General features: G+C 41.0%; 1 protein-coding gene across 1 annotated transcript in view; it reads left to right on the top strand.

Annotated features, from left to right (window-relative positions):
• The window catches only part of HEPHL1 (hephaestin like 1), a 33,578-nt gene extending 7,374 nt beyond the window's left edge, over positions 1 to 26,204 (top strand). The window contains exons 2-20 of the mRNA XM_062584585.1: positions 2,757 to 3,001; positions 3,791 to 4,003; positions 5,783 to 5,962; positions 6,618 to 6,872; positions 7,934 to 8,102; positions 8,770 to 8,909; positions 9,092 to 9,223; positions 11,420 to 11,631; positions 12,394 to 12,544; positions 13,795 to 14,007; positions 16,238 to 16,451; positions 17,497 to 17,636; positions 18,777 to 18,917; positions 22,149 to 22,255; positions 22,942 to 23,164; positions 23,864 to 24,003; positions 24,632 to 24,791; positions 25,842 to 25,922; positions 26,002 to 26,204. Coding sequence (XP_062440569.1) covers positions 2,757 to 3,001; positions 3,791 to 4,003; positions 5,783 to 5,962; positions 6,618 to 6,872; positions 7,934 to 8,102; positions 8,770 to 8,909; positions 9,092 to 9,223; positions 11,420 to 11,631; positions 12,394 to 12,544; positions 13,795 to 14,007; positions 16,238 to 16,451; positions 17,497 to 17,636; positions 18,777 to 18,917; positions 22,149 to 22,255; positions 22,942 to 23,164; positions 23,864 to 24,003; positions 24,632 to 24,791; positions 25,842 to 25,922; positions 26,002 to 26,204 — 3,319 coding nt within the window. The remainder of the gene's footprint in view (positions 1 to 2,756; positions 3,002 to 3,790; positions 4,004 to 5,782; positions 5,963 to 6,617; positions 6,873 to 7,933; positions 8,103 to 8,769; positions 8,910 to 9,091; positions 9,224 to 11,419; positions 11,632 to 12,393; positions 12,545 to 13,794; positions 14,008 to 16,237; positions 16,452 to 17,496; positions 17,637 to 18,776; positions 18,918 to 22,148; positions 22,256 to 22,941; positions 23,165 to 23,863; positions 24,004 to 24,631; positions 24,792 to 25,841; positions 25,923 to 26,001) is intronic.
• The last annotated feature ends 1,689 nt before the right edge of the window (positions 26,205 to 27,893 follow it).

Here is a 27,893-nt window from a genome sequence, read left to right as displayed (position 1 = left end):
GGGATTGTCATCAGGTGGAAAACACAGTGGCACTGCAACAAGTCATTTTGAATATTTTGTGGCTCATGAAAAAGGAAAGATTTCTGTTGAAAATAATTACTTTCTGAAAAAAAATATTGTTTCCATTTGAATTTTTTCCTAGAGAAAAATTTTAAAAAATCATTTTTAATATTAATTTATAATTTGAATTATGGCATGGTCATATGAAAGTATGTGCATTTACACTGCACTATTACTATTGCTTACTACTCTGTAGTAACTTCTCTTGTGCCAGATCTTCCCCTTAGGCAATGAACACATGTCTTACCCTTCAGTGAGGGTGGGGTAGCTTGCCAAGCCGTGTTATGCACGTGGTAGATATCACAAAGCAGCTAATTCAATGAAAATCCATACTTCTTGGCATTTGTTCCTCAGTCATGCTTTTGGGGTCTTCCTATCTGATATACATTTTCCATGATAGGACTGAGAAGCTTCTATCCCTTGCCCTCCATCCTAGCTGAGTGTTTCTGCCACTGTGGTATCATTGGTGATGGTTTCCTTTGTGCCCAGATAGCTCTTGGTTGGTCTATGTCATGAACCATATCTTTCAAATGAAAAATCATTCTTTCTGGAAGCTTTTAAATTTGGATCACTGCAGGGATCTTCTCTACAGGGTGGTCACACAGGTGTAATGGCTGCAGGTGTGGGTGTTGCGAATCATGGTGTCAGACAGGGATGGCTTGCTGGGGGATGGGAAAGCTGTAGGTCTTATGGTGAAGAAAATATAACATACAGCTGCATCTTTCAAGTCATATTTCATCCAACACCTACCTTGTTGTTGGTACTGTAAAAAAGCAGCAAAACAAAAATGGAGTAAACAGCTCAGTTAGTTACAAAAACTCACAACAAATAGGGAATTGTCAAATTTCTGCCAGTGATATTTCATGAATACTTAGTTCATTTTTTTTGAATTTATTGGAAAGCATAAAAGTTCAAACAATCTTCAGGGCATGCAAAAAGTCATTGAGCATTAAACTAGGTGAAATTGGTCATATAGCCTATACTTGGTTCTGTGGTAAAGAGGGGTAATTTGAACATTATATGCCAAATTTAGGTTTATCTATGTGCATCAGGCTTGAAAGACATGTCCTGGAGAGAAGTAAAGAAGATTTAAGGATAGGTGAACTGAACATGGGTTGACAGTATGATGTTATTGACAAAGGGGCAAACCTATTTCCTAGTTGTATAAGCAAAGAAATATTGTCTGGGAGCATCTCTGGCATTAGCTGGAATACTACTTATGTGAAGTTCTTGCGTTGAGACTTCAAAAGAGTTATTGAAAAATTGGAAAGCTTTCAGAAAAGAGCGTCAGGAAAAAATTATGGCATAAAGAATCTCAATCTGTTGGTTTGTCCAAAACAAGGGTAGGAGGACATTTAATCAGAATATGCAAGTGCCTGCATGGAAAAGAAGTTTTTGATAGTATATGGCCTCTTTAATCTAAGAGAGAAAGAGCATGACGGGAACCAGTGGCTGGAGTCTGGAGCTAGACAGTTTTAAGTTACGAATAAAATTCGGGATTCTAACAAAGAGAGTATTTGATAACTATAACATGTCAATCACTAACCATGAGCCAGCAAGGTGCCCTTGTGGCCAAGAAGGCTAATAGTATCCTGTGCACTAGGAAGAGTGTTGCCAGCAGGTGGAGGGAGGTGATCCTGCCCCTCTACTCAGCCCTGGTGAGGCCTCATCTCGAGTATTGTGTCCAGTTCTGGGCTCCCCAGTACAAGAGAGACATGGAGCTACCAGAGAGAGTCCAGCGTAGGGCTACGAAGATGATAGTCCCTACGAAGTCCCTATGAAGGGACTAGAGCATCTGTCCTACGAGGAACGGCTGTGAGAGCTGGGCCTGTTCAGCCTGAGGAAGAGAAGACTGAGAGGGGATCTTATCAACGTGTATAAGTATCTGAAGGGAGGGTGTCAAGAGGATGGGGCCAGATTCTTTTCAGTTGTCCCATGCAACAGGACAAGAGGCAACAGGCACAAACTGAAACACAGCAAGTTCCACCTGAAAATGAGGAAGAACTTCTTTCCTGCGAGAGTGACAGAGCACTGGACCAGGTTGCCCAGAGAGGTTGTAGAGTCTTCTTCTCTGGAGATATTCAGAACTCACCTGCATACCATCATGTGCAATGTGCTCTAGGTGACCCAGCTTGAGCAGGGTAGTTGGACTAGATGATCTGCAGAGGTCTCTTCCATCCTCAATCACTATGAGATTCTGTGTTTCTGTGATATGGTGGGTTCGCCATTTCTTGAGTTGCTATACAACATAGGCTCTGACATTTCCTGTAAAATTATTTTGTGCTTAATTTTTAGGATATCTAGCTGATTATAGTTGCTATTGCCGGTTTTCAGAAAATCCTTGAATCAATTTATTTTTCTTTCCCATCTGAACAGTCATGTGTTTGGATGTGAGGTTTCAGTCTTGCAAAAGAGGGAGAAGGTACTAAAATCCTACAGAAAGGCCTGAGTAACAGGTCCTCAGATGAAGATTTTTATTAACTGTACCAAAGACCAGACCTTCAAGTAGGGCAGCTGTTAGAGAGCAAAAATGAACTTGAATCCAATTAGCGTTGTCCAGGTTGATTCCTTAGCATTTGTTCCATAACCTATATGATATATTCCAGGGAACTACTTATATGAACTGCAAGCATCAATCTTTCAATATCTCCAAAAGGAGTTTTTGTCTTTATATTATTTTCGCTTCCCAACACTAGGTTTGCAAGTGTATATGCAACAAGAGGAGCCAATCGGATAGGACGTGTGTACAAAAAGGCTATTTTTAGACAATTCACTGATGACACTTACTCCCAGGAGATCCCCAAAGCAGCCTGGCTGGGTTTTCTGGGGCCAGTCTTGAAAGCTGAAGAAGAGGATGTCTTTATCATCCACTTAAAGAACTTTGCTTCCCGACCATACTCCGTGCATCCGCATGGGGTATTCTATGACAAGGACTCAGAAGGTAAAAGCTGTTTTGCCTTTTTTCTTTCCTTTTTTTTTCTCCTTTTCCCTTTGAGTAGTGAATATCATGGGTAAAAGTATAAAAAGTATAAAAGTGTATAAAACAATTTATATTATTCTGGCCATTGACTTTGGATCACTGTAAAGCTCATCAGTAATAGCAGCTGATGACTAAAACCAGGAACATCTCATCTCTTAAAACTTTTTGCCAGAAACCTGAGATGCCTGGAATAGATCAGGCAGCAAAACAGGTTAGATGTTTTTTTTTTTTTTTTTTTCCTGAATTGTTCTGCTGAACTTGCTGTACCTTCTTCCTACCTCTACCCTATCTGCGTGCATAGAGTTCTTGTAAGCAAATGACTTGCTCTTTACAGGGGCGTAACTTGCATGTTTTAATTTTCAGAAGGCAAGAACTATTCATGTGTATTTCAGTTGATGGAGTGTATGGATTTGTCTACCTTCATTACTCTTATCAATTTTCTGTGAGAAGATACAAAATATTAGATGGCAAAATGTGTGGATGATTGCCTGATGAAAGTAAAGAGCCAAGGAAAAATTAGAGCCTGTTAAATATGTTTTCAAAGCCATTGTCTACTGATATGTGATAGTTTTAATTCTCAGTGCTATTAATTTCCTCATATATTCTGATTTTTTCACAATTTCTCAGTGATTATGACTGCTGCTATTATTTTTGAAAGCTGATATAATAATACAGAATTTACACATTTATCTAAGGAAAACAATTTTTCTGATACAGGGGGATAAAAGCTTCCTTTTTTTAATGCATTAGGAGCGCTTTACCCAGATGGAACCGGTGGTAAAAGCAAAGAAGATGATTTTGTTGTTCCTGGTGGAAACTACACGTACACATGGCCAGTAAGGAAAGATTATTCCCCAACTTTGTCAGACCCCAACTGCTTGACTTGGATTTACCATTCTCACATTGATACACCAAGAGATATTGCATCTGGTTTAATTGGGCCACTGCTGGTTTGTAAAAAAGGTACTGAGCTAGAAACATTGACAAAGCAAGCCCCTCTGCCAGGCTTGGCACCTTAACAGTCATTTTTGCTTACAGGTATAAACCTGATGATCTAGAATCTATCCCTACATAGCCCATAAAAAGGGGAAGGAATAGCTGGCCAATTCCAGGAGCATCCCAGGGTAGGTATTGTAGCTCTGGGACAATTCCCTTCCTGCTCCCCTTTGGCTTCACGAGAGATTTGCCTCACCTGGTGGAGGGACTGTAGCATGTTCTGTGGCTAGCTGGTCATGACTAAGACCAAAAATAAATGCTCCAGAACTGGGATCGTTTCAGGACGGTCAAAAGACTCATTGCCCAGAAAATGAAATTAAGTCTGGGCAGGTTACTTTGCTATTGGTATTCATGTATTTGAAAGCCCAGCATTCCTTGTCATTTTATTCCCAGATGAACTATATATTTATATTTGCCAATAACATATTCATACAGGAATGTGCTCTGAACAGGTGAAGTGACAGCCTGTCCCATGTGCATTATCGTCTGCTAATTTTATGCTGAAGTGGTCAAGAACCATATACCAGCCCTCTCCCCTCTGTCAGCTGATCATTGTCCCTTCTCCACTTGGGATACATGTAATTTTTCCACCACATCTTTCCAGTACCTCCTTCAGTACAAACCCAGCCGTGATTTTATATACAGAACATGTACCTGGGTCAGTCTTCATATGTTCAGAAGAAAAGAAAGACTGCAGTGTGGAAAGGACAAGCCTGGTCTCCAACTTAACTCATATAATCAAAATCTCTCAGACTTATTTCTCCCAGGGAGCCTCTGAAATCTGCAGAACCACCTGAATATGTGAAACTGAGCTGCTAACTATGGGACAATAAGCAAAGCTAGGGTACAGCAAATTAAAACCAATCCTAGCCTGGAAGGACAGATTACCTGCATGTTCAGTCTTGAATTTGTCAAGGTAGAATTCTGCATGACGTTACTGTTTCACTCCTTCTCTGTCTGGAAGGTAGTGAATGACATGGCTCATGGTTAGGCTTTGGGACTCTTTGTTACAGGCTAGGGGAATGCAACAGTGCAAGGTTCAGAGGTAGGGCAATTAGATGAAATAGAAATCAGTCAGAGGTTAATAATAGACTACCCAGTACAGCCACTCCTATATTCTCACATTATTTTCCAAATGATTATTCAAATAATGACACTGAACTTAGCCTGAGTAGGTGAGATTCATCCTGTGTTTAGCCTTTTAAAATTTAAGTATCCTTCCCAAGCGGATTGCCTAAGCTTCCTCATTAGTCCATGGAGAGTGGCCGCGTACAGATGGCCATTTGGCAGGCACGGTTCTACCGCGACTTCAGTGCAAAAGAAATGCAGGCTACCACTTGCCTCTCCCTAACCCCTAACCAAAAAAAAGTCACTGGTTTCCAGATGGATAAGGTCCATGACCTGGCTCACTGTGTAGGCACGACGATGCTAGTACTGACTAAAGGTCAGGGCTGGGGACAGTGGCTAAGGATGGGGAAAATGAGACAGAATCTTTTGGCAGCTACTTGTTCCTATGTCAAGTAAGAACAATCATGAAATACCAATTTCTAGAATCACCTATCTGTTCAAAGGCTGTAGAGAGGGGTAAAGATGTCTTAGAGGAGTGAAATTAGCTGAGATGCATCCTGCCTTATAGATCGTGGGCTGAGTACTGTATTTCCTCAAGTGCCCCATAGTTATTGTCACTTTTAAATTCAACTCTTCCCAAGATTTTTCCTAGCATTTTCCTTTTTGTTTGTAATTTAGGAACTGCAGATGACACTTCAATAGAAAGGACTGGTGCTGCTAACACTTTTGCCCTGATGTTTAGTATTGTAGATGAAAACTTCAGTTGGTATCTTGATGAGAATATAAACACCTTCTGTTTAGAACCAACCACAGTGGACAAGGAGGATGAAAGGTTCCAGACCAGCAACCGAATGCATGGTGAGCAGGACTCTTGAGTATATAGCAATAATATATAGTAGTGACCTGGCTTTTTCATTTCAGTAGGACTTTCTGTCCCTTGTGTTATCTCTCCTTTCCCTGTGTCTCATCATGAAATGGGTCAGGATGTTAAATTGCCATGCTGATAGGCTGCATAAAGTCTAGGAGCCAAAATATTTTTCAGAATATGACTCTTGTTCTCTCGGTGTTCTGATACATTGTCAGATTTGGAAGCTGATGAAGAGAGAGCTAACTAGACTGACTTGACTGATATCAGAATTTTCAAATCTAAATTGCTTGAGCCATGTGTATAATGACATATTTATAACTTGGAATAAGAGGGGAGAGATTCCAGAGATGCTAAATAGCTGCAGAATGAATGAAGTTCATAATCAGGCCCTTTGGTGATGACTTGGCTTTTGCATATCTCAATATCACTTAGAAAGTTTTTCACAGACTCAGCAAGAGAATTTGGACCATTAGATTATCCAGACCTGTAACCTGACATTTCAAAAATGTTGCCTGTGAGCAAGTTACTCATCTTTGGACACAGAGTGGACATTCAGACAGCTTTAGGATCCGGAATCATCCTGAGAAACAGGGTCAGAGGCACTTGTCTTTCATCTCTCATGAAGTCTCATACTTTTATTTTTAGCTATTAATGGATATATTTATGGCAATCTCCCTGTCTTGGAGATGTGTGCTGATGAACCTGTGTCCTGGCACTTGTTTGGAATGGGAAGCGAGATAGATATCCACGCCGCATATTTCTACGGCCACACATTCACTAACAGAGGCCAGAGGGCAGACGTCGTCGGTCTGTTTCCAGCAACGTTCACCACAGTGGAGATGACTCCTGGGAATGCAGGAAGATGGCTGATAACTTGTCAGGTTAATGAACATTTACGAGGTACAGTGTTACAGAGCTCCCTCATCATTTCAGATACAAAGCTCAGCTTGCATTATGCTAGGAAAAGAAAACAGAGAGAGCTGCTTCCGGTGGGAGCAGGACTTGAATCTTTTTTCTGACTACCTGATCACCTAGGAACCAACTATTTAACCAGATAAAGATCATGAGTATGAATTTAGCCATCAATGAAAATTATATATGTTGGGCCAGTCTTCAGTTAATGCAAATGACTTAATTGTAAAAATAGGCAATTCATTTGAGAAAGGCTTGCTAAAACCAATGTTGACACAGCACTTTATATATAAACTGGAGATTTTAATGCGTGATGAGAAGAGCCTGCATCTTCACTTTCTGTTGAAGAAATAGACACTCAGAGAAAAATCATGTCAGCTAAGCACTTTATAGCTTTTTCCTTTACAGAAATCTAACAAAAATTGCCACTGTTTTCCTGAAGGTTGGTAAGAAACAATTACATGAAGGAATTTGAAAATGGTATTGTGATATCTACATGACGTGGGAAATACAAAGCACCTACCATAATCCAGGTGTTTGGTGTGTGTAATTGTAATATCAGAATCAATCACCTATTGGAAAAATGTTTGCTTTTAAGAACTTGATCATCAGTTTCAGTGGGATTTAAATTAGGCGTAACAGACCAGATTCTAGCAAGCAGTGAGCACCTTCAGTGTGATACTAACCAGCTTCTCTATTCCTATGGAAGTCAAGGAGAGGTGGGCCATTCAGCACATCACAGGAGGCACTCTGACCCTGGAAATGGTTCTACCATCCTCAGGAGTAAATAAGCCTGCTAAAGAGTGTCACTGATGTCAGTAGGATTCACTTGTGGTGTGATGTACCGCCTTGCAAGAGAAGATGATAGAGTCTGACCCAGAGAAGGCAGAGGGAGTCTATAAAAGTAGAAATTTATCTAAATGATCCCAGTCATTTTTTCCAATCCATATAGCTCCTGTCTAGAAACTTTTGAATGTGCATTTTTATCTGCGAGATTGTTGACTCTGCAGCTGGCACAAGAACTGTCTCCAGACTCTTTCTCCTCTCAGGTGGTATGGAGGCACTATATGATGTTCAACTCTGCCAGAAAAACCTTTCTCGGCCTTCACCACTCAGTCACAAAAGACTATATTATATTGCTGCTGAAGAAGTACTCTGGAATTATGGACCTGACGGTTATGATAAATTCACTGGGCAGGGTTTAAATGCCACTGGCAGGTAAGCCTTCTTGTCCTTTCGTGTTTTGTTTTAATTTCACGTGTCTGGGTGAGACTTTCCAAGTGAATCATCAGGGCAAGGTACTGCACTATTATTAATTTTAATTGAAAGGAACAGGGAAGAATGGATTTAAACCACCTTGTTGATAAATTAGATTCATGAGATGCTCTGATTTGTCTTCTGGAAGCACTTATCTCACTCCACTAACTACATGGAGAAAGTGAATCCTGATGAGGTACACAAAGTTCAACAGAATGAATACCACTAAGCCTAGGCAGCTTTCACACTTTTCATCTGTGTATCTCAGAAGTGCTATAATGGTAGATTTTCCCCTCCTGTTATTACTGATGATGATGAATTGTATCATGATGTCTCCTAGAAAAAATATAGAGGATTAGAGATCTATAGTGCACATGTAATGACATAGGTCTTGCCCTAAGTAAGTTGGGATTAAATGTAAGGAAATCTAATGCACAATGAATGCACATATTAACTAATTTCTAACTGAAATACAGATCAGTAATATCCCCCTTGGCCTCCTAGAAAACTATGCAGAAACTAGTAATCTGGTGATCATTTCTTTCATGGCTATAATAGCTTTGTCCCAAATGAAGAGTTCTGCCTGAATCTTCAATTATTTAACCATTCTGATTTGTTAACTCCACAGTGAATCTGCAATATATTTTGCACAAGGCACTGACAGAATAGGAGGGCAATACTGGAAAGTTCATTATGTGGAATATACTGATGCAAAGTTCAGAAAAAGGAAGATCCAGTCAGAGGATATGAAGCACCTGGGAATACTTGGTATAGTAAATACTTTCCTATCATGTCACTCCATTGGGTTTAAATGTAGAAGTCCATTTGGATCCAGAGGGGAACTCTGTGCATGCTCTCTCTTCTTTAGATGAAATCAGCCTCTCTTCTTTAGATGAAAACATGTTAGCTGGCAGCTCTTCTGATACTTTCCTTTACTCTCTTTTTTCAAGGTCCTGTTATAAAAGCTGAAGTGGGAGATACAGTGCTAGTTACTTTTGCCAACAAAGCTAAGAGGAACTATAGCATTATGGCCCATGGTGTAAGCTACAGCAAGCTGTCAGAAGGCGTTACATACTTAGATGGTAAGTTTTAACTCTATTATTGTATTTTTTTACCCACAATATCATTGTTCTAAAATTCTTCTGTTGCCCTGCAACTTTTGACCTTTTCATGGATTTTAAGGCATAGAAGGGATGACTTGGTTAGTTTGTATCTAGCTTATATGTCAACTCTGTCATCTAAGTTTAACCCTTAAACATTAGGTGTCATGTCTTACTGTGTAGTCAGTGGCAAGAAACGATCCCTTCAGAGGCTGACAGGTTCCATTTACTGTGAACACCTTATCTTAGGAGATAATGAGCTGCCCTCTGGAGGTGTCTCTCTGCTGAATATAGAAGGAGCCTAGACCTGGGTTAGGAACCTAAGCTTTAGAGCAGTAAGGTTAGGTGAGCTGAATCCCATCCATACTCTCTACAGAGAGAACATTGTGGTCTCCAAAAGATTCTTTCACTGCATTTGCAGCACTGAAGATTTCTTGTAGTCTGCTTTGTTTCCACTAAAACATATCAGAACAAACTCCCAGGACATAATCCCGCTTTGAGAACTGTGCCAACAGAATTAGGTCAACATAAAAACTCATAAAATCATCTAATCAAATCAACAAAAGTTCATAAAATCAACGCAAAAGGATCATCAAGTTCTGTTACATCTCGAGTCACTGACCTTGGATCACAGCACATTTGGCAGCAAGCCTCGGTATGTCTTGAAACAAGATAGCTTAAGTTCAGCCTAGAAATCAACTGCACAGTCCCTAATACCACCAGTGGCAGGTAGGGAAATATGGTTTCCCTCTGCTCACACTCATGTTGTGCTGTCAGTTAACACCCCCCAGTAACAGTGTCTGTTGGCATTGCACCCTTTGATGTGGAGCAAAATCAAAACAAACCCTGCAGTTCAGCAGCAGTGTGAGCTGCACATCTCTGGGTTTTGGGGGGGAGGAAACTGACTCCACATTTATCTCTTCCTAATAAGAGGAATTGTCTTTCCCTTCGTCTCTTGCTGTAGCCCCTGTGTCTTAGATTTCTACCATATCTGTCTCCCAGAGTGTACAGATGCAGAGAGGTTGCAGTTGACGCTGAAGGAACATTATTTTTCAAAGGCTGTGCATTATCTAGGTGCAAACTTATCGTATGCTACGCTTTAGCTAAACATACCTAAGGCTCACTAGACACTTTTTTTCAGTTGTGCTCTCAGAAAATATTCTTCTGTGTTGCATTTGGTGTTTGTCCAGTCTCAGATATTTTTTTCTCTTTGAACCAATGTTCTTCTGTTTACTGAGTGCTGTTGCAGGATGAATTCTGTAGCATTGAATAGTGTTGCTGGAGCACTCCTCTGTTTTGCTTTATGGTTTATGGCCCCTAGTATGTGTTTAAAAGAAATATTGACATTTTCACTCACATCTAAGTCTTCAAGAGGATTGTCCCTGAAGCATTCCATGATCTTGATAATAACTAAAGCAGTAAATACAAAATTAGGTCAGTGCAGTCTTCTATTGAAAGACACATCTGACTGCTGAGAGAAGCCAGTCAATGGGTGCCTCAGCTTTAAATAAAATTTCTGGTTTGATCTCCCTCATATCAAAGATCAAAAACGTTGTTTAGTGCTTTTTTCTACAATGGGTGCAGAGCTGACTGCTTTTCCCAATTTCCCTTTCAAGTCCGTTTTGTCAGTCTTCCCTCAATGGATATCAACACTCTTTTACAGTGGCTAAATTTCATGAGTGGTGCTATATCCACGTTGTGCATGGCAGCAAACAAACACCTAAATCCGTTAAAAGAAGCTTCTAAAAGAAGTAAGAGCAACTGCCCTTTGGAGAATATGACAGAGTTTTGTGTTCATTGCTGCAAAATTAAAAAGACATAATTATCAGGGTCAGTTTTGGGTTGAATTTCTAAACAGTCACAGCTCCAGCTGCACTTGCTGAGGCAAATGATTTGTTGAAGCCATTTATGAGCAAGGAGGAGTTCTGCATGTATGGTTGGGTAGCATCAGCCTGCCCGAAGCAGTTAAACTCATTTTGCTGGGAATGGGCTCAGTATGTTGCATACAGTCCAGCTGTCCTGGCGGCAGAAGTCCCCAGACTATGGGATGGTGGTTTGTCTGGACGGGGGAGCCTGCTGGCAGGAACCAGCAGCTGTGTCTGACTTCCAGCTAGTGTCTATATTCTGGTAGATGTAACCTTTGTGCAACCTTTGCAATACTCAATTTCCTGTTTGCAGGATATCCAAAGCCGGGAGCCCATGTTAAACCAGGTGAGACATTCACGTACAAATGGAGAGTGCCTGAAAATGGAGGCCCAACAGAAAGTGACCCACCGTGCCTGACCTATCTGTACTACTCAGCAACTGATGCCGTCAAGGACACCAACTCCGGCCTTGTGGGGCCTTTGTTAGTGTGTCGGAAGAACACATTGAACCCTGACGGGACACAGGTACCCAAAACGTTCCCACTTCATTTTGAAGAGTTTAAACTCTTAAATTCATGAGAAATGTCATTTCTCACACTGCAAGATGACCTGGGGAAGGTGGAGAAGGTGAAACTGATACCTGACAGAGATAGCATTCCTCCTTCCGTATCCCTGGGTTTCCCATCTTTTTCCTTCTTCCCTTATTTTTTACAAGACAATTATCTAAGCCTGTCAGGTAAGTCTCATAAGTTTTGAATTTCCCATCTGATTCTGATTTTGCCTGTGCACTGGGTTGTTCAGATCTGGACCCAAGGTTGGCAAAGGGTCTGAAAACTGTTGATCCAAATCTGTAGCTGAATGTTGTTGGAATTCCAGATCTGTGGCTTTGAGATAGTTCTGGAGAACTGTGTATCATTTTGTAACTTAAATTATGTAGTGGAGGTTGAAATGCAAACACCCCTAAGAACTTTGTGAAACATATTATAAAACACATATATAAGCACCTATGCAAACACCTGTAAGAACCAGAGTAGAACACAGAGTCCTCAGTTTGGAGACGAAATCTTGATTGTCCAAGATTTATCCTCCTGGCTGATGGAAGAGTGCCAATCTCTTTCTCTATAAGGACATACCAAGAATAAGACTGACAACCATTGCAACAGTTTTTGTCTTTTTATCGCAGTGTTTGAGGGAAAGAAAGCTGAGTTAAAAATTATTTTTACTTGGGTGCTTCTGCATTCACTTTGGTTTTATTGCCTAATGCCTTGGTTTCCTCCTTGGCTACAGAAAGGAATAGATAGAGAATTTTACCTGCTCTTTTCAATCTTTGATGAGAACGACAGCTGGTATCTGAACAAAAATATTGAAGCATTTACTGGAGACCCTTCAAAAGTAGACAAAGACGATGAAGATTTCAAGGAATCCAACAAAATGCATGGTATGAAAAGTCAAATATCTGTTAATAAGACCTTTCTTGCAGCTGCATTAGAAAGACAATCTGGCAGATTTTATCATCATTCATAGCTGACTATATTGCACTCGAGGAGGAAGGGAAAAGCCAGCAGTTACAATTACAGCCAGCTTCTGATGCCTTTTGAATTCCTGTTGAATCCTTAGTCCAATTAGGAATCAATGTATCCACCTACCACATATACCACGTATGTCTGGAGAAAGGGGACAGAGTCTAACTTTGAGATATTACACTTGGGTCTATAGGAAGGCCATAGTCAGACACCAACTGCAGAAAAGGCTGATATTCACTGGTAATTTAAATTTAGCTGCAGGACTTCACAGTGAATCAGATAATGTTCACCCACTGTGTTCTACCAAATCTCTCTTGAGCAGTGACAGGAAGGGCAAAGACCAGAGAAATGGCTAATAGTGGTTTGCAGTATCACTTCTGTGCAGACCTCCTCATTGCAGCTTCTGACATGACAGACTTGAGCAAATCACATAACTTCTCTGTGCCTTAGTTTCCTGACAGCACTGAGAATATATGTTGGTAGTCAACAGGTAACTATGAAGCAAAGTGCATGAAACACGCTGTATGTACAGCACCTCCCACCACTGGGCACCCTGGAGTGATTCTGCTTGTTTTAATGCTTTTCCTATAAATTCGCCACTGGGCTTTCTGGACCGTCTTATTTTATTGTTTTGTTATGAGGTGGTATCTCATACTAAAGTTTCATTCTGCTGTAGCATCTTTTATCCAGTGGCCACTAAGAATCAGTGAGTTCTGCCTCACAATGCCTTTGTGAAGGAAAGAGAGTCATATAGAAACCAAAGTGGAAATCAAATGTCAAAATCACGCAAGAAGGCTACATCAGAGATGAAATTATAATTCAGACTCCATTCCATGGCCTTCATGATCAGATTATATCTTTTCTATGATGAAAGCAGCTACCTAATTTATAGGTGTAACTGGTGTCTGTGAAGCACTTTGAAAAGCTACATTGGTGTAAAGGTTCCATTTTAGTGTCTAAAAAGAAATGTAGATGCTCAGAAAATACAGGATTAGCACCGAGGCATTAATCTGGTGTCAGTCAGTTCTACTTTGCTTACAAAATGCCCCTTTAATTAGTGCTGTGACTTGTTCAGTCACAGATCTCTTGTTGTAGACATGCTAGGGGGATATTTGCTGAATTACCATCTGTCTTCAACTAACCAGACTATTTCCTTCTCCTTCAGCTGTCAATGGCTACTTGTTCGGCAATCTGCCAGGCTTGACCATGTGCAAGGATGACCAGGTTTCCTGGCATCTCATTGGGCTGGGCAGTCACTACGACATGCATGGAGTTCATTTTCAAGGAAACATCATCAATTTGAGAGGGATGACACGGGACAGCCTGGCCTTGTTTCCTCATTTATCGGGAACAGCACTGATGCAGCCAGACCGTGTGGGTACGTCCCTGAGCTTATCTTAGTGTTGTGGCATTTACAGAAATTAGACAGCCTAAATAATGCTTTCAATGAGATGCTCTACTCTGTTCTGGGAGCACAAGAGAGCCTTGAAGTGTTGGGACTGTGGGAAACTTGGCTTGATTGAGAATTCAGGCTGGGTTACTTTTCAGGCATGTGCTGTAAGTCAAATATATATGATTACCAGTTTTTGATGAGCTTGGGACAGGCAGACCAGCAGACAGATAATGACAGGGATGCTCACAAAATTTCCATAACTCTCAAAACAGATTTTTTTAGCAAAGGATTCACTGCTATGCAGATAGTCAGCGTCAGTTAAGATATTTTAGAACTTCAATAATACCTAGTCCACAGGAGATTCCTCAAGAGTGTGTACATAAAAAATACTTTTAATTCTCATGTAAAATCCAGTGATACACTTTTCAAGACTAACAGGGGATGATTTCTTGGTTGGAGAAGTTTCAGATAAGCTTTAAGCTAAAGAGTGCAAATGTCACTTTTCTTTACATCTCTGTAAAACTCTCATCAGAGTTTTGCAAGACTATCCTGAGGGCCACCTTTGGCCCGGGTTCCCAATAGAAGTAACTGTTGGACCTGTGTGCATGTGCCAAGCCTAGGGTTAGACATCTCGTTCTGGTGTCTATCTGACATGAACAGAATCTGACAGCAGATTCTTTCCTTGCACATATCTTCTGCAGTTCCACCATCTGTCATGTAAGAGCAGTGCAGGAAGCACATGAAATAATAAATTCTAGGAATTTATTTTTGCGGGCTAACCTTCTACTGGCAATAAGGGTAAATGAATGAATTTTCAGATCTTTACAGTAACCAATAACTGTGAGTTAACTAAATGCTATTTTATCTTTTCGTAACTTTTCCCTTAGAAGCACAAGGGATGGACTAAGACTCAGTCTGGAGGGATTTATGCTTCTGATTTTGGTTTTACCATTGACTTATGAAGTCAGACGTGTAACTCACTGAAATTGTCAGCTTCCTCATATGTTAAACAACAAGGAAAACTCCTTCCTGCTTCATGAGAGTGTTGGCAGGCAGAGCTACACAGGGCCACGCTGTGGGCAGCTTCTGCTCAAGTCTGTGGGAAGGAGAATACAATTGTTAAAATACAGCCCATGACATGCCAAGAGATGCTCCCACTGTCACTGCAGCCTTGTCCATCCAGAAGCAAAACACCAGGCCTGCAGCAGTTTGGCATCTCTTGGAGGGAAAGCAAGAGTCAGAGAGCAGCTTTAACTCAGTCATTTTTACCCCACATAGGGGCACCCAGCCAAATGGCTATAGGCGGCATCTTCCCATTCATTAGAGGCATTCTTGTGTAAGGGATTGTGCATGGTTGATCTGTATCTGAAGTGTGAATTTTCTAAGAGGCTTCAATTAACTGTATTATGTTGAGCAACTGCACAGGCCCAGCCGGGAGAGACTCTTGTGCACCCCAAGGCCAGCGCAGCAACTCTGTGCTCAAGGACAAGGAAATGATATCTCTGACACACGCAGGCTTTTCGGTTGTGCCTTTATCAGTGTTTGCAAGGCAAGGTTAGGACTACTGGGTACTGAGAGCTCTGCTTTTGCTCCTGACTTTACCAGTGCGTTTAAAGCTCCACAGCTGGACTGCTGACCAGCTAAGAGCAGACACCGGATAGGTGTCCAGAGCCCAGGTCAGTGTCATCAGTGACCCCAGGTGAACTCAAACCACTTCAAACCTGTTGAGAAAATGTCCATCATCACCTAACTGAGGCTTTCAGCAGCCTCCAGCTAGATTTGCCCCTTGCTCTTAGCCCATACTATGACCCAGATCCTCCTGTGTCCTCCTATAACCTAGGTTTTATAGGCTGGAACCCTAAGAAGTCTTATGTGTGTGTTTGCCCTTCCGCACATGAATATTAGTCTGAATTCCCATCATCTTAAGTTTTGGGGCCGTGGAAAATATAGTGACTAAAGCAGGTAATCAACATATACATTTTATTGACTAGTTTTCCCTTCAGTCCCTAAGACTCCCATGGGTATTTTTCAAAGTTAGTAAGGAACTAGTAGGGCTCCAGATGACATAAATATCCAGTCACTTGGCTTTGTGTGCTACATCATGGTTTAGGTTAGTCTGAGGACATATCAGAGATGTACAAGGCACAGGACCGAGTTTGCTGTCCAGCTTTTGAGTTGTTAGAATTACCTAAATCTCAAGAGCTTTCTTTTCTAGGCACATTCAAAGTGGTCTGCAGGACTTTTGATCACTTTGTTGGTGGGATGAAACACCTCTATGAAGTTAGCAGCTGCCGCAATACCACTCAAGCCCAGCAGCAGTATGGTGCGATAAGGCTGTACTACATTGCTGCAGAGGAGGTGGAATGGGACTATACATCAAATAAGAGCTCAGCACTGAAGATTTACAACATAAGCAGCAATGAAGAAAGGTACTGAAGGCAAAAAAGACTTGTGGGTGTGGGACAAATTCATAGCTTCACGGGGAACTTGGAAGAATCCTCCCATAAAGCCAGCCAGCTTAGTACCTTTAAGAAAGCACTGGTTGTTGAAGCAAATAATTTCCATCAGAAAAAATGTAATTAAAAAATAGTTAACTCTTGAGTCCGCCATTTGCCTCTGGTGAAAACAAAAAGGAACAAGGGGGCAACATGTTTGAAAGACAAAACTTAGAAATATGGCTGGGGAACTGCACCTGCTAAAAAAGTAAGTGGAATGACAATGGAGTCAGTAGAAAACATACTCAAAGAGTCACAGGTGGAGTCTCTTTTAATGGTGGTCAGGAATTGCATTTGGAGAAAATTTTAACTCCAACATTGTCAAAAGGCTGCTTTTATACATACATAAAAATTAGTATTGTTGGGGCCCTTTTTTGTATGTGTTGTGAGGCAACCTCAAACCTACTCTGGCAGGGGGGCCTCAGAGGTGAAGTTGCCCTGCGATAACTCTGCTCTGAGAGCGGTGTGAGCACTCTCCTCTTTAGCTGGTTGGGAGTGTCCTCTGCTGGCAAGCCAGCCTTCTCTGATCAAGCAGGAGCAACAACTAAAAATGCAGTGTTACTGGGCAAATCTGGAAGGTATGAAAAGTGTCCTCAGCCAGGTTCAGAAAGGAAAAGATATTTTTCACCATGGAGTGCAGCTGGTGTGATATTTGTACCACGAAAGTGTCCAGCCCTGTGCAGGCCACCATCAACACTGCTCTGAGCACTGCTGGCCCCAGCTGGGTGTAGGAAAGCAGTCCTCATCTCAAATGGCAGCATTGCATTTTGTATTGCAAGATTTGACTTCAGTTATCATCTTCCTGTGGCTGTGTTCAGCAACGGTTGTCGCTGGTATTTGCTGCATAAAATCTCTTGAGACACATCACTGCACTGGAGCTGTATATTTTCTTTTGCATCTATTCTGAATAACGCAACAGTTACTAGCCTTCAGACACATAAAGATTTGTGCCTTAAATTTCTGGCTTTTTATTTTGCAGCTATGGGCATGTTTTCATGAGCCAAGCAGATGATCTAATTGGTTCAAAATACAAGAAGGTGGTTTACAGGGAGTACACAAACGGCGACTTCACACAGCGCAAAGTGAGGACCGAGGAGGAGGAACATTTGGAAATCCTGGGCAAGTAGCTCTCACGGCTCACAGACTGTTGAGCCTAATCAGTGAGAGGATCGCTTTCCAAAAACGAAGCTTTCCCCAGCTTTGTTAATGTGGAAAGGAAAAGAGGTAACACTGACGCCTCTTTCTGCTTATCTGTGATTTTACCCCCAATTTCTATAACTATTGAGCATAAAGACAATTTCCAAATTAATGATCCATTCCCAAACGAAGAAAGAGAATCTTAAGGAGTGGAAGGAAGGAAGTGAAAACAGAAATTCCAGGATTCACCTTGACATCAGAGCATGTGATCTGGGGGAGATGCTTGTAGGTAGATTGAGTACATACTAAAGTGCTCAGTTTGTACTGAGATTTTGCAAGTCAAAATTTGCAAAATCTGAGATTGTGCCTGTCATAAAATAACTATCAGCTCATGTGTTTTTTGGGATGAGAAGTGGGGAACAACTGTTCCTAGAATGGCTAACATCTAGTATGTGCCTCACAGCACACACTAACATTTAGAAATACTTCTAATAGTGCTGATTTTTGTAAGGAGCAGGGACATTTCCTGTTTTTTGTAGTGCAAAACTGAAAAGAAATAGCTTAATTTTCTCAAAAAAGAGAACAAAAGCAGTTACCAATTAAAAAATTAAATTTGAGAGACAAAAACTATCCACAAGAATTCTCCCTGAAAACAAGCTGCCCAAAGACTTGTCTTCAGAGTGAACAAATCTTATCACCCAAAAAGAAGAAAGACTGGTTATGCATATGGAGTGTTTTATCAACTGAGATAACTGACATATTTTGATGGTGTGGCTGAAAGAACAGTTAAAGGATTTGGAGAAGGACCTCTGCTTCTTTCCAAGGCCAAGCTATTGAAAGTTTGTTAAAATTTAATGATTTTTTGAACTGTCATAAATCTATTATTGAACAGGTCCTTGGAAATCTTATTCACAGAATCGGCTTGTATATTACAAAAATTTCTCTGTACTTTCACTGTAAACAGCAATGACATTTCACAGCAGACAGCTCCTGAATTCAAGGTTAGCTAATTTTATAGCTTGTAAATAATAGTAGAAAATATATTTCTGAGTGGATTCTTCAATTTTGCTCAATTTGCTCAAATAGCAGCATTAATGACTAGAGACTATTGTTTTAATTTAGGCCCATTACTGCATGCAGAGGTCGGTGACTCTGTACTGATTGTATTTAAGAATAAAGCTAGCCGGCCTTATTCAATAACGGCACACGGCATAGAAGAAGTGGGTTGTGAAGAACAATCTGAGACGCCAATTACTCTACCGGGTAAGGCTGTTTCTTTTTTTTTTTTTTTTTTTAATTTGAACACTAATTACTAGGTTACAAAAACCTAGTAAAAAATACACATGTATAATATTCCATGTTTCAGACTTCCTCATAGGTATACATTCTTCCAAGCATACTTTCAAAGTTTACTTAAACGTGAGTCTTTGTGTTCTCATGCATGTAGGTTCTTGATTACATGAGCACGTTAGGGCAAAGAATGAACCTTTGCTCCTAACAGCGATAGAAGCAGTAACATAGTATCACTGAATAACCTCCAAAAAAGCAGAAGCAGGCCCATAATCCCTTCAAGGAAAGCCTAAGATAGTACTGTGTTTTACTCAGGACTGGTATTCTAGTAGTATTTACAAAATTTAGCTACTCAGCGGTAAAGTTGCAGTCAGCAATATTGACTCGCCTCTCTGTTAATCTACACAGAATCGGCACCTGCATTCAGAGCAGATGCATAAAATGCAAAACTGAACTGTTTGCCGTGTAAGTTAAAAGTCTTTGAAAAACTGTGTCAAATATGCCTCAGTTTTTAGTCAGGAAAATGGAAGGAAACAGTTCTTACAGTGTTGAAATTTTTCATATTGTCATTGGAGAACCATGTTTTTAGTGGTTACATATTTTCTTCAATTGTTATATTGGGTTTTACATTATAATAGAAAGTCAAACTCAAAAATAGGACTTATAATCAACCCAGAATGTACCTACCTTTGCTTTCTATCATCTACGGGTTTTTTTTTTAACACTGTCTGTGAGCTTCAGTCTGAAACTGGATGAAAAGATATTCCAATGTACTAAGCCTCTTTGTAAGGTGCAATTTCTTTTATTTTGTATAGCTACACTGATACAGGACAATCCCACAAAAATTCATGGCCAAACATGAGCTTATGTCTGTCTTGCTGGAGTTTGACAAATGCATACCTGTGGTAAATATATAAAAAATTGGAGCTGCTTTACATGGTTCCTTTGTTTAGTTATTTGCTCCATGATGTTGTTGATGCTCCTTTGTTGACAGCTGTGGTGTAATATTAGGAATACTACTGTAATGTCTCTCATGGCCACATGAGAGCAGGCTTAGGATGAATTAGATGAAGAAAAGAGTCCATGCAGGCTGGACTTGACAGTAAGCCAAAGGAAAGGCCTCTTCAGCAAGATCTAAGTACTGACTGTTACTTAGGAGTTCAGAAATAACACTTAGAAAATACACCAAGTACCTCAGAACAAGAATAATCCTTGGGCATTTCAGTTCCCACCACCATCATCTGGAAATCCCTTCATTTGGCTCCTTGCTAGCTAAGTTTTCTAACTCAAGCTGGACTATACACCCTTAGCTCCTCACAGTCTATCTATTCCTACTAAGTGCTGAGCAAGTTATCAGTTATATATATGCTTTACTAGACTTGTAATTCCTAGAGCACTGCCAGCTTCCTAAAGGACTGTGCATGACATGTTCAAGAGATGACAGATGCAGGGAGCAGACCCCTAGGAGCCTATGTCAAAGCAGCTCTTGGCTGCCAAAGCTTTGTCCTGCCTCTGTCCATTCCTCCATTTAACTAGAAGAAAAGAGGGAGAAGATATCATTTAAAATCCAATTTCCTTGTTTATCAGTTCTTCCAGGGGTTACGCTTCATTTATACCTCCACGACAGGTCTGTGACCTTAGCAAGATTGATTCTCTTGGCAGAGAGAAGCCCTAACCCGAACTCTAACCTAACCCTAAACCTAACCCTTGAAAATCTTAAGCCTTTTGAAGAAAAAGCCATCTTACCTCATTTGTCCCCTGCATATTAGATACTACTGACAAAAACACTGCTGAACTATTCTGAGCAATATCTCCTGAAATAGCCACATCTGGATAGGCTGTACTATCCTGCAAACAAATGTCCCTGTAGCAGCACCCACAAACAGCATGAACTGGAGGGTTGCCAAACACCTTTCTGGCACACGAAAAATAAATGGTACAGAAGATGCCATCTTAAAAGCCTTGCTAATCTCTGCTGAAGTAAATAAACCCCTGCTATAATGCACAGAAGGGACTTGTCCTGTAAGATTAAATGGTAGTGCTACATTTACGTGAGGCTCATCCTGTGCAATATGGTATTTGAGAGTCATCATTATTGCCATACAAGAAAACACACTATTGCATGATACATTAGGATGGTCTAATGTGTCAGTGGCACAAAGCTACATTTTACAAATATTTAAGCTTGAAAACTCTCCTCTGTCATGATGCTCACAGCTGTTGACAGCTGCTGGGTAGCTGCTGTCCTGAGGCCAACCGTTCCATGATTTCCTTGTTTTCCCCTGGTTTGTAGTGTGTCCCTAGTTATTCTCAGGTTATGTGATTCTGGAAGATGTTTGGGCTAGAGGCTATCTGGTTCAGCATTTGTCCAGTACTTAGAAGGACAAGGTGTTGACCACATCTTGGTTTCCTACCTTCCCCTCTGACACTAGCAAAAAATCAAAGTAGAGAAAGACAGAACAGATAATTTGCCCAAATGATTCTTTTGTTCTGTAAAATCAAAGGCTAGCACAAAACTGGGGATGCTAACCTCAAACTTCTCATAAATCAGCTATTTCCAGGCAGTGGCATTGGTGCCTTTTCTTACTGGAAATCTCAGCTCACCTGCAGGGAGGACATGGCTGAGGGGATAGTTTTGGGGAGGGAACAGAGGAGAGAAGGACACTTCCTGTAGCTTCCAACCAGTGAGCAAAGGGACATCCAGGTTAGCGTGTACTCAGCTCTCCTCTCCTGATCGAGAGCTAATGCATTGCTGCAAGTCACAGAGCAGCACATTCTGCAAAATCCTGGAGGCAATTTCCATGTCCTGGTGCTCCTTTAAATGAAATAGCCCAGGGAATGTTTTCTGGAGTTTGGCTCCTGATAGAGTTAAGCACTGGCATCAAAGACCATTTATCTACTGTAAGTTTTGCCCAAGGAGAAAGATGAAAAGTTTAATCTCCAAACTTCCCTTTGGGATGCCACTGTTTTCAGCATCATTTGCAGAGCTCTTTTTTAGGGTCATAGCTGCTTTCATTTACACCACTGGGACCTCACTGACCCCCTGGAAGGCAAAATGATGTCCACATTACATCCCTGTATTCTTACACAGATTGTGCGATGCAGATCAGTTTTTAATCAGGAGGATATTGGATCCAGTTATATACTATTCAAAGCTCCTAAAACTCAGCTGCTCTTGGTGAAATTGTTCTCTCTCTGTTTCAGATGAAATAAATACCTACAGGTGGAACGTCCCAGAAAGATCAGGCCCGGGTAAAACAGATCCAAATTGTATCACTTGGGTTTATTATTCAACAGTGAATTTTGTAAAGGTAATCTGGAAATGGTCATTACATCGGTTCTGGACAAAGCATCCTATCTTACAAAATGTTTCTGAAATGGTCCTGCTTCTCATTTATGTAAGGACCACAGACTAGAAGAAGGATTTACTGAGCTAGATGATTTGTATTCTTTGATAATGATGAAACTGAAGCACAGGAAGTTCCGCCTGACCGTGAGGGGGAATTTCTTCCCTGTGAGAGTGACGGAGCCCTGGACCAGGTTGCCCAGAGAGGTTGTGGAGTCTCCTTCTCTGGAGATCTTCAAGGCCCGCCTGGATGCAACCCTGTCTGCCATGCTCTAGGTGCCCCTGCTGAGCAGGGAGGTTGGACTAGATGATCTCCAGAGGTCCCTTCCAATCTTACTGATTATATGATTCTATGATAATATTTACCCATGTTTGAATAATGTAATCTGTTGAAAACCCTGGGACATACTGAATCAATGTGATTGCTTTCTTAAAGAATATTTAAAGGGAGTTTGGGCAGGGGAAAAATATTACTTTGGGACATTGAAATCTAAAATATAGAGAAAGATTTCTCAAATCAGATAGATTAGTGATTTTTTTGTCTGATAGGAAAATGGAATTTCATCTTTATTTTATGTGTAGTTAATCTGTATTTATTTCCAAACTGGATGAACCAACAAATCTGTAATGTAAATATCTCTTTTATTCCAGGACACATACAGTGGTCTGATTGGGCCTCTTGTAGTTTGCAGAAAAGGAATTCTAGATGAGAAAGGTCTAAGGAAAGACATTGATCGTGAATTTACACTTCTATTTATGGTTTTTGATGAAAATGAATCCTGGTATTTGAAAGAAAATATTGAAACATACCTTCATAAGAAGCCTGATGATTTTAATTACACTAAGAACTTCATAGAAGGCAACAGCATGCATGGTATGTAGGACTCATTGGCAGCAGCCAAGAGGATAGGGGTTTATTTTTAACAGCCCTTTTAGGAAGACGCTGGGCTTGGCTGCAATCATCCAACCATGTGATATCTTCATAAACCGCAAAACTAGAAACAAGAAGGTTTCACGAGGCAAGATATTTTTCTAGTAAGTTAGTTTAATTTTATGCACATGGGGGGAGGCTGCACTGCCAGACTTCTCCCATCATTTCAGAGCCTCATTCCTGGCTGGCTCGCTTTGTAGGAGTGTATTGATGACATTTGGAAACTGAAGCCAGAGTAGCAATCAGCCCGGGAGCCAGGCAGAGCAGACAGAATGGGGGCAGCCCAAGCAAAACAAAACTTTTGTTTCTACACATTCTGCCCATTTTAGGCAACAGCTCCATCTCTCCTTCTACCATGTGAGATCTCAGTATAAATCCTCTCTGCCCAAGAGTTCAATCTTAACAGGTTAAAGAATTATTCTGTATTTTGCAATGTGAATGAATGCACACTTTGATGATATGCTATTTGGAAACTGAAACAAAAACTGGACTATCCCCCTGCTAGGATAGCAGCCACCACTGGGAGCCCTTCCCTGCCTGGGCACCTGTCCTCCACTGAGGAAGCAACAACAGTGCCAAATGCCAGGCTATCATTGCCCATACAGTGGCCAGTTACTAACCCATCCTATTTTGTCATTCTAGCAATCAACGGGAAGATCTATAATAGTCTCCTGGGTCTAACAATGAATGAAGGTGATACAACAAATTGGTATTTGATAGGAATGGGTAATGAAGTCGATATACACACAGTTCATTTCCATGCACAGACCTTCATCTTCAAGGTTAGTGAAATAAATCAAAGCAAAATTTTTATAATGTGATGGGAAATTTCTGCAAAGTCTTCCAGGTTCTGGTTTGTTAGTGCACCTTGTGCACATAGTCTTGGGCTGATGCTGAGATTGGTAGAAATTTTGCATGTGAAGAAAGTACTAAATGATTGAGAATTTTGTAAAGCTTCTACCACTATCAGCTGGTTATGAAATATAAATAAATGGCATAATTAGAGACACAATTAGGTGGACTAAAGTACACATTTGCCCATACATATAAGTGAAGATGATGGATGTTGGAGAGCATATTGCCTGCTTACACTATAGTTTAAAGTAGTGACAAGTACTGGCAGGACTATTTGAAGAATCTGACTTTCAATGAAATACTTGCACCTAAGACCTTGTCCTAAAACCTTAAGTCCCTAGGAGCAGTATCCTGATGTTAATTAATTAATTGACTAAATAAGGAGTGCCCATGAGCCTTGGTCCCCCTGTATAAGGTACAGTACAAACGTTTAACAAGAAGCTTTTCTTCTGCCTCAAGGAGCTGAGAGTCTAACTGGAATATCTCAGTGCATGGTGGGGGTGTGTGAGCAGAGTAAGGCGAGACTCTTACAGTGCTTATTTTGCCTTGCCACAGACAGATAAGGACCACAGAGGAGATGTGTATGACCTTTTCCCTGGGACTTTCCAGACAATTGAACTCATAGCAGAAAACCCTGGAACATGGCTTCTGCACTGTCACGTAGCTGATCACATCCATGCTGGCATGGAAACAACCTATACCATCAACAAATCAGGTGCAGTAGCAGAAATTTTGCCTTAGGGCTTTGTGGTGGTACCATAGCAATTTAGATGAAAGGCAGGCAGGAAAGGGCAATGGCTGACGTCAGTCCTGCACCCCTGGATGGTGCTGGGAAGAACCTGTGAAATATTGCATGCCACAACCAATTAACATCAGCTAGGGACAGGGAAAACACCTCTAACAACAGTCAGTGCTTCACAAGAGCCCCTTTTAAGACAGTGGCAGGCTATAGACCACCTGCAGGTGATGCAGAAGACATTTTTTAGCAGCCATAGACCTCCATCACATGCAGTAAGCAGTGGTGCCTGTAGATGGACATGCTGCTGGTTCCTTTCTGCCTGCCCACAGGGATATTCAAGCTCCTTCCTGCGCAGGCAGGGACCAACTGAGATACAACATGTTACAGAAAATGGTTGTTCAGCCTTCCTTTTGGTTTGAGAAACAGGTGATCCTCTGACCAAGGAAAGTGGGAAACACTTGCTGTCATGGGTGAGATTACCTCAAAAGGTGCTGGTCCCTTGCACACTTGCACGTAAAGCCGAAAGTGCATTGTGGGCCTCCCCACATCGCATAACTTCCCGAGAGAGTTTTGGGGTCCAGCAGCTCACTGCTGGGTCCCCGGCTGCACAGCACAGTCAGTGCTTGCTATGCTCCTCCGCAACGGCTAAAGCAGCACCCAGCAGGCACCCTCCTAACTCTGCTCCTGTACAGCAGTGCAGCGAGTATAATGCCAAATGTCACCAAAATACTCCTTCCTTGGAGAAGGTGAATCTATTATCTACCTCATATTTGTTCTGGCTGTGAAACGTCAAATGGACAAGCAAATGCAGAATTCAAGTAACAGAGATCTCCATGGAGAAGGGGAACTTTGTCCATAGAACTACCCAGAGAAATCTGTTGAAAACTGTTCTGTGTTAAAAATCTAATCAGAATTTGTATTCAGATTACCGAGGTAGAAGGAATTATATCATGCTTTATTTCCAGAATGCAAAAATCTATTTACTAAGACTTCCAACTTAATTAAGCTTTTTCTTTCCCTGCACAGTGCATAAAGTTCCTTTAGAAGGTGGGCTCACAACTGCCATATATGATACTATTACTACAAAAAACAGAACCACTGCAGAGGGTATGGATTTTTAAAAGTAGCCTATAAAACTCATCAGATTGATGCACAGATTTCTCATAAACTACTTCTTGTTTGACAGGTTATGACAGAGAAGGAGTCAATTTTTTTGGCAAAACTTTGAACCCCAGAGAAGCAAGTTTGATATTCACAGCCCTTTTATTCATTGGACTTGTTCTGCTGACAACAGTATTGATCTTTTTCTGCCTCCTGACACGCCAAGAGAGCAAGATCTATTACAGCGCTCTGCCTGACAAAAGCCCACTTCTAACGGATTCTCTGTAAATTCCCACTTCCAGCGTCGTTTGCAGAGCTGCACTGGATTTCATTGTATGCTGCTAATAAAACTGAAGTGAGACTTATATTGATGGTCCTGTCCTGTAGCCAGTGCTCACAAGAGTGAACGTGAGCCGTAGGGTTAAACTCCATGAGCCATACACCACTCCTCTCTGTTTCTGCTCCTCTGAAGTTCACTTGAGCTTTGTCCAAGATCCAATTATGCAGGGAAGCACCACACCTCTTGGCAAACACACCAAGTGCAAAGGATTTTCAGGGGAGGAAGGAGAGGGTAGAACTGTATCCATGTGCTCTGAGATGGCCACTGGTTCATACTAGTTAATATTACAAGTGACTGCTTTAAGTGTGGTGGTTTCTGAAAGTGCAGATGTAAATCTGCAATTCCCCATGATTTTCCAAAGGCAAACCAGACTTACACCAGGCTAAGAGCTCCAGGAGCCTATTGATACTTAAGAGAGTCTTCCTTTTGCCGTATTAAAGGAAACTGCACTGGGGACAGCTTTGTAAAGGTATTTAGATACCTAACAATATAGCTTAGCACCCAAGTTCAGTGGGTGGTAGTTCCTAATTTCTTTTGTTAATCCCTTTAAAAATCTAGCCTTGAGCAATCCACAAGAAGTTATTTGACTTTGTAATTGCTGCTCATTGTGCTCCTGATTTTGTAACTCTTCTTTACACCAAGTAGTGCTTCAGTCACAGAATTTAATGAAACCACTATGAGGCTGACCACTGCCCTCTGTGAGGAAGACTGACAGAATCAGGCTGTACCTAGTGATACTTGAATGTCTATAGCTCATTTTAACTAGATAATGTTTATTCTTGCCAATCAGCTGCTTGTATCACCAATAGCTCTTGCAGAGGAACCTCAGAACAAACACATTCTTCAGCCTGTGAAACTGTTTATTCAAGTTGGATTTCCAATGTAAATTCAAGTTGGTGCTTTTTATTTTTTTTTCCAGTTACATATTTTGGAATATGCTCGAATGTAGGTAACTGCACTGCCCATCACTCTTAATGTAGCTTAATGGTGCTCTGGATGAATGTCCCCATGGCTAATACCTAAAAGTTTCTTGGGTGCTTCTCAGTCATTTCCCGATTCTTTGTTTCCCTCAGTCCTGTAAAAGCACGCACACACCGCAGACACAGAGCGCAGGAGGCGGAACTGCAGCACTGAGCCCAAGTGGGAGTTACATCACAGCAATAAGCACTTCCACAATTGCTTTATAAATCTGCTCTTCAAGCAGACAAGGACAGATACTCTAATCTCTTTTAACTTTCTGTTTCATGGAAACACTAGCATTGAAGTCTCCTATTCTGTACAAAACCACTGTGTTCACAGAACATTTGCTTAATGTATGCATACAAAATTAAAGTCTTTCACTTAAATATGCAGTATTAATAAAGCAAATTATTTGGTAGTTTCCTCCCAGAGTAGCTAATGCATATGACTTTTTAAAGCAGAATCATAAATATATTTTGACCACACTGATGATAAATATCTGGATATTTGCATGGATCTTCTTGCTCAGTTTATTTTTCTGGTATATTATCAGACAGTGGTTGTGAAACAGGAACAAAGTGTCCAAAGGTCCTCAAGCCTCAGGAAGCGTCGTGCTGCTTGCACAGACGACAGCCTGCCACAGAAAGCATGAGCCCTGGGGGTTCAGCATCACTTGC

This window comes from Rhea pennata, chromosome 1, assembly GCF_028389875.1.
Source record: "Rhea pennata isolate bPtePen1 chromosome 1, bPtePen1.pri, whole genome shotgun sequence".
In the NCBI taxonomy this organism is placed as follows: domain Eukaryota; kingdom Metazoa; phylum Chordata; class Aves; order Rheiformes; family Rheidae; genus Rhea; species Rhea pennata.
Note: the sequence above shows the minus strand (reverse complement) of the source record. Positions and strands in the feature narration are given on the sequence as shown.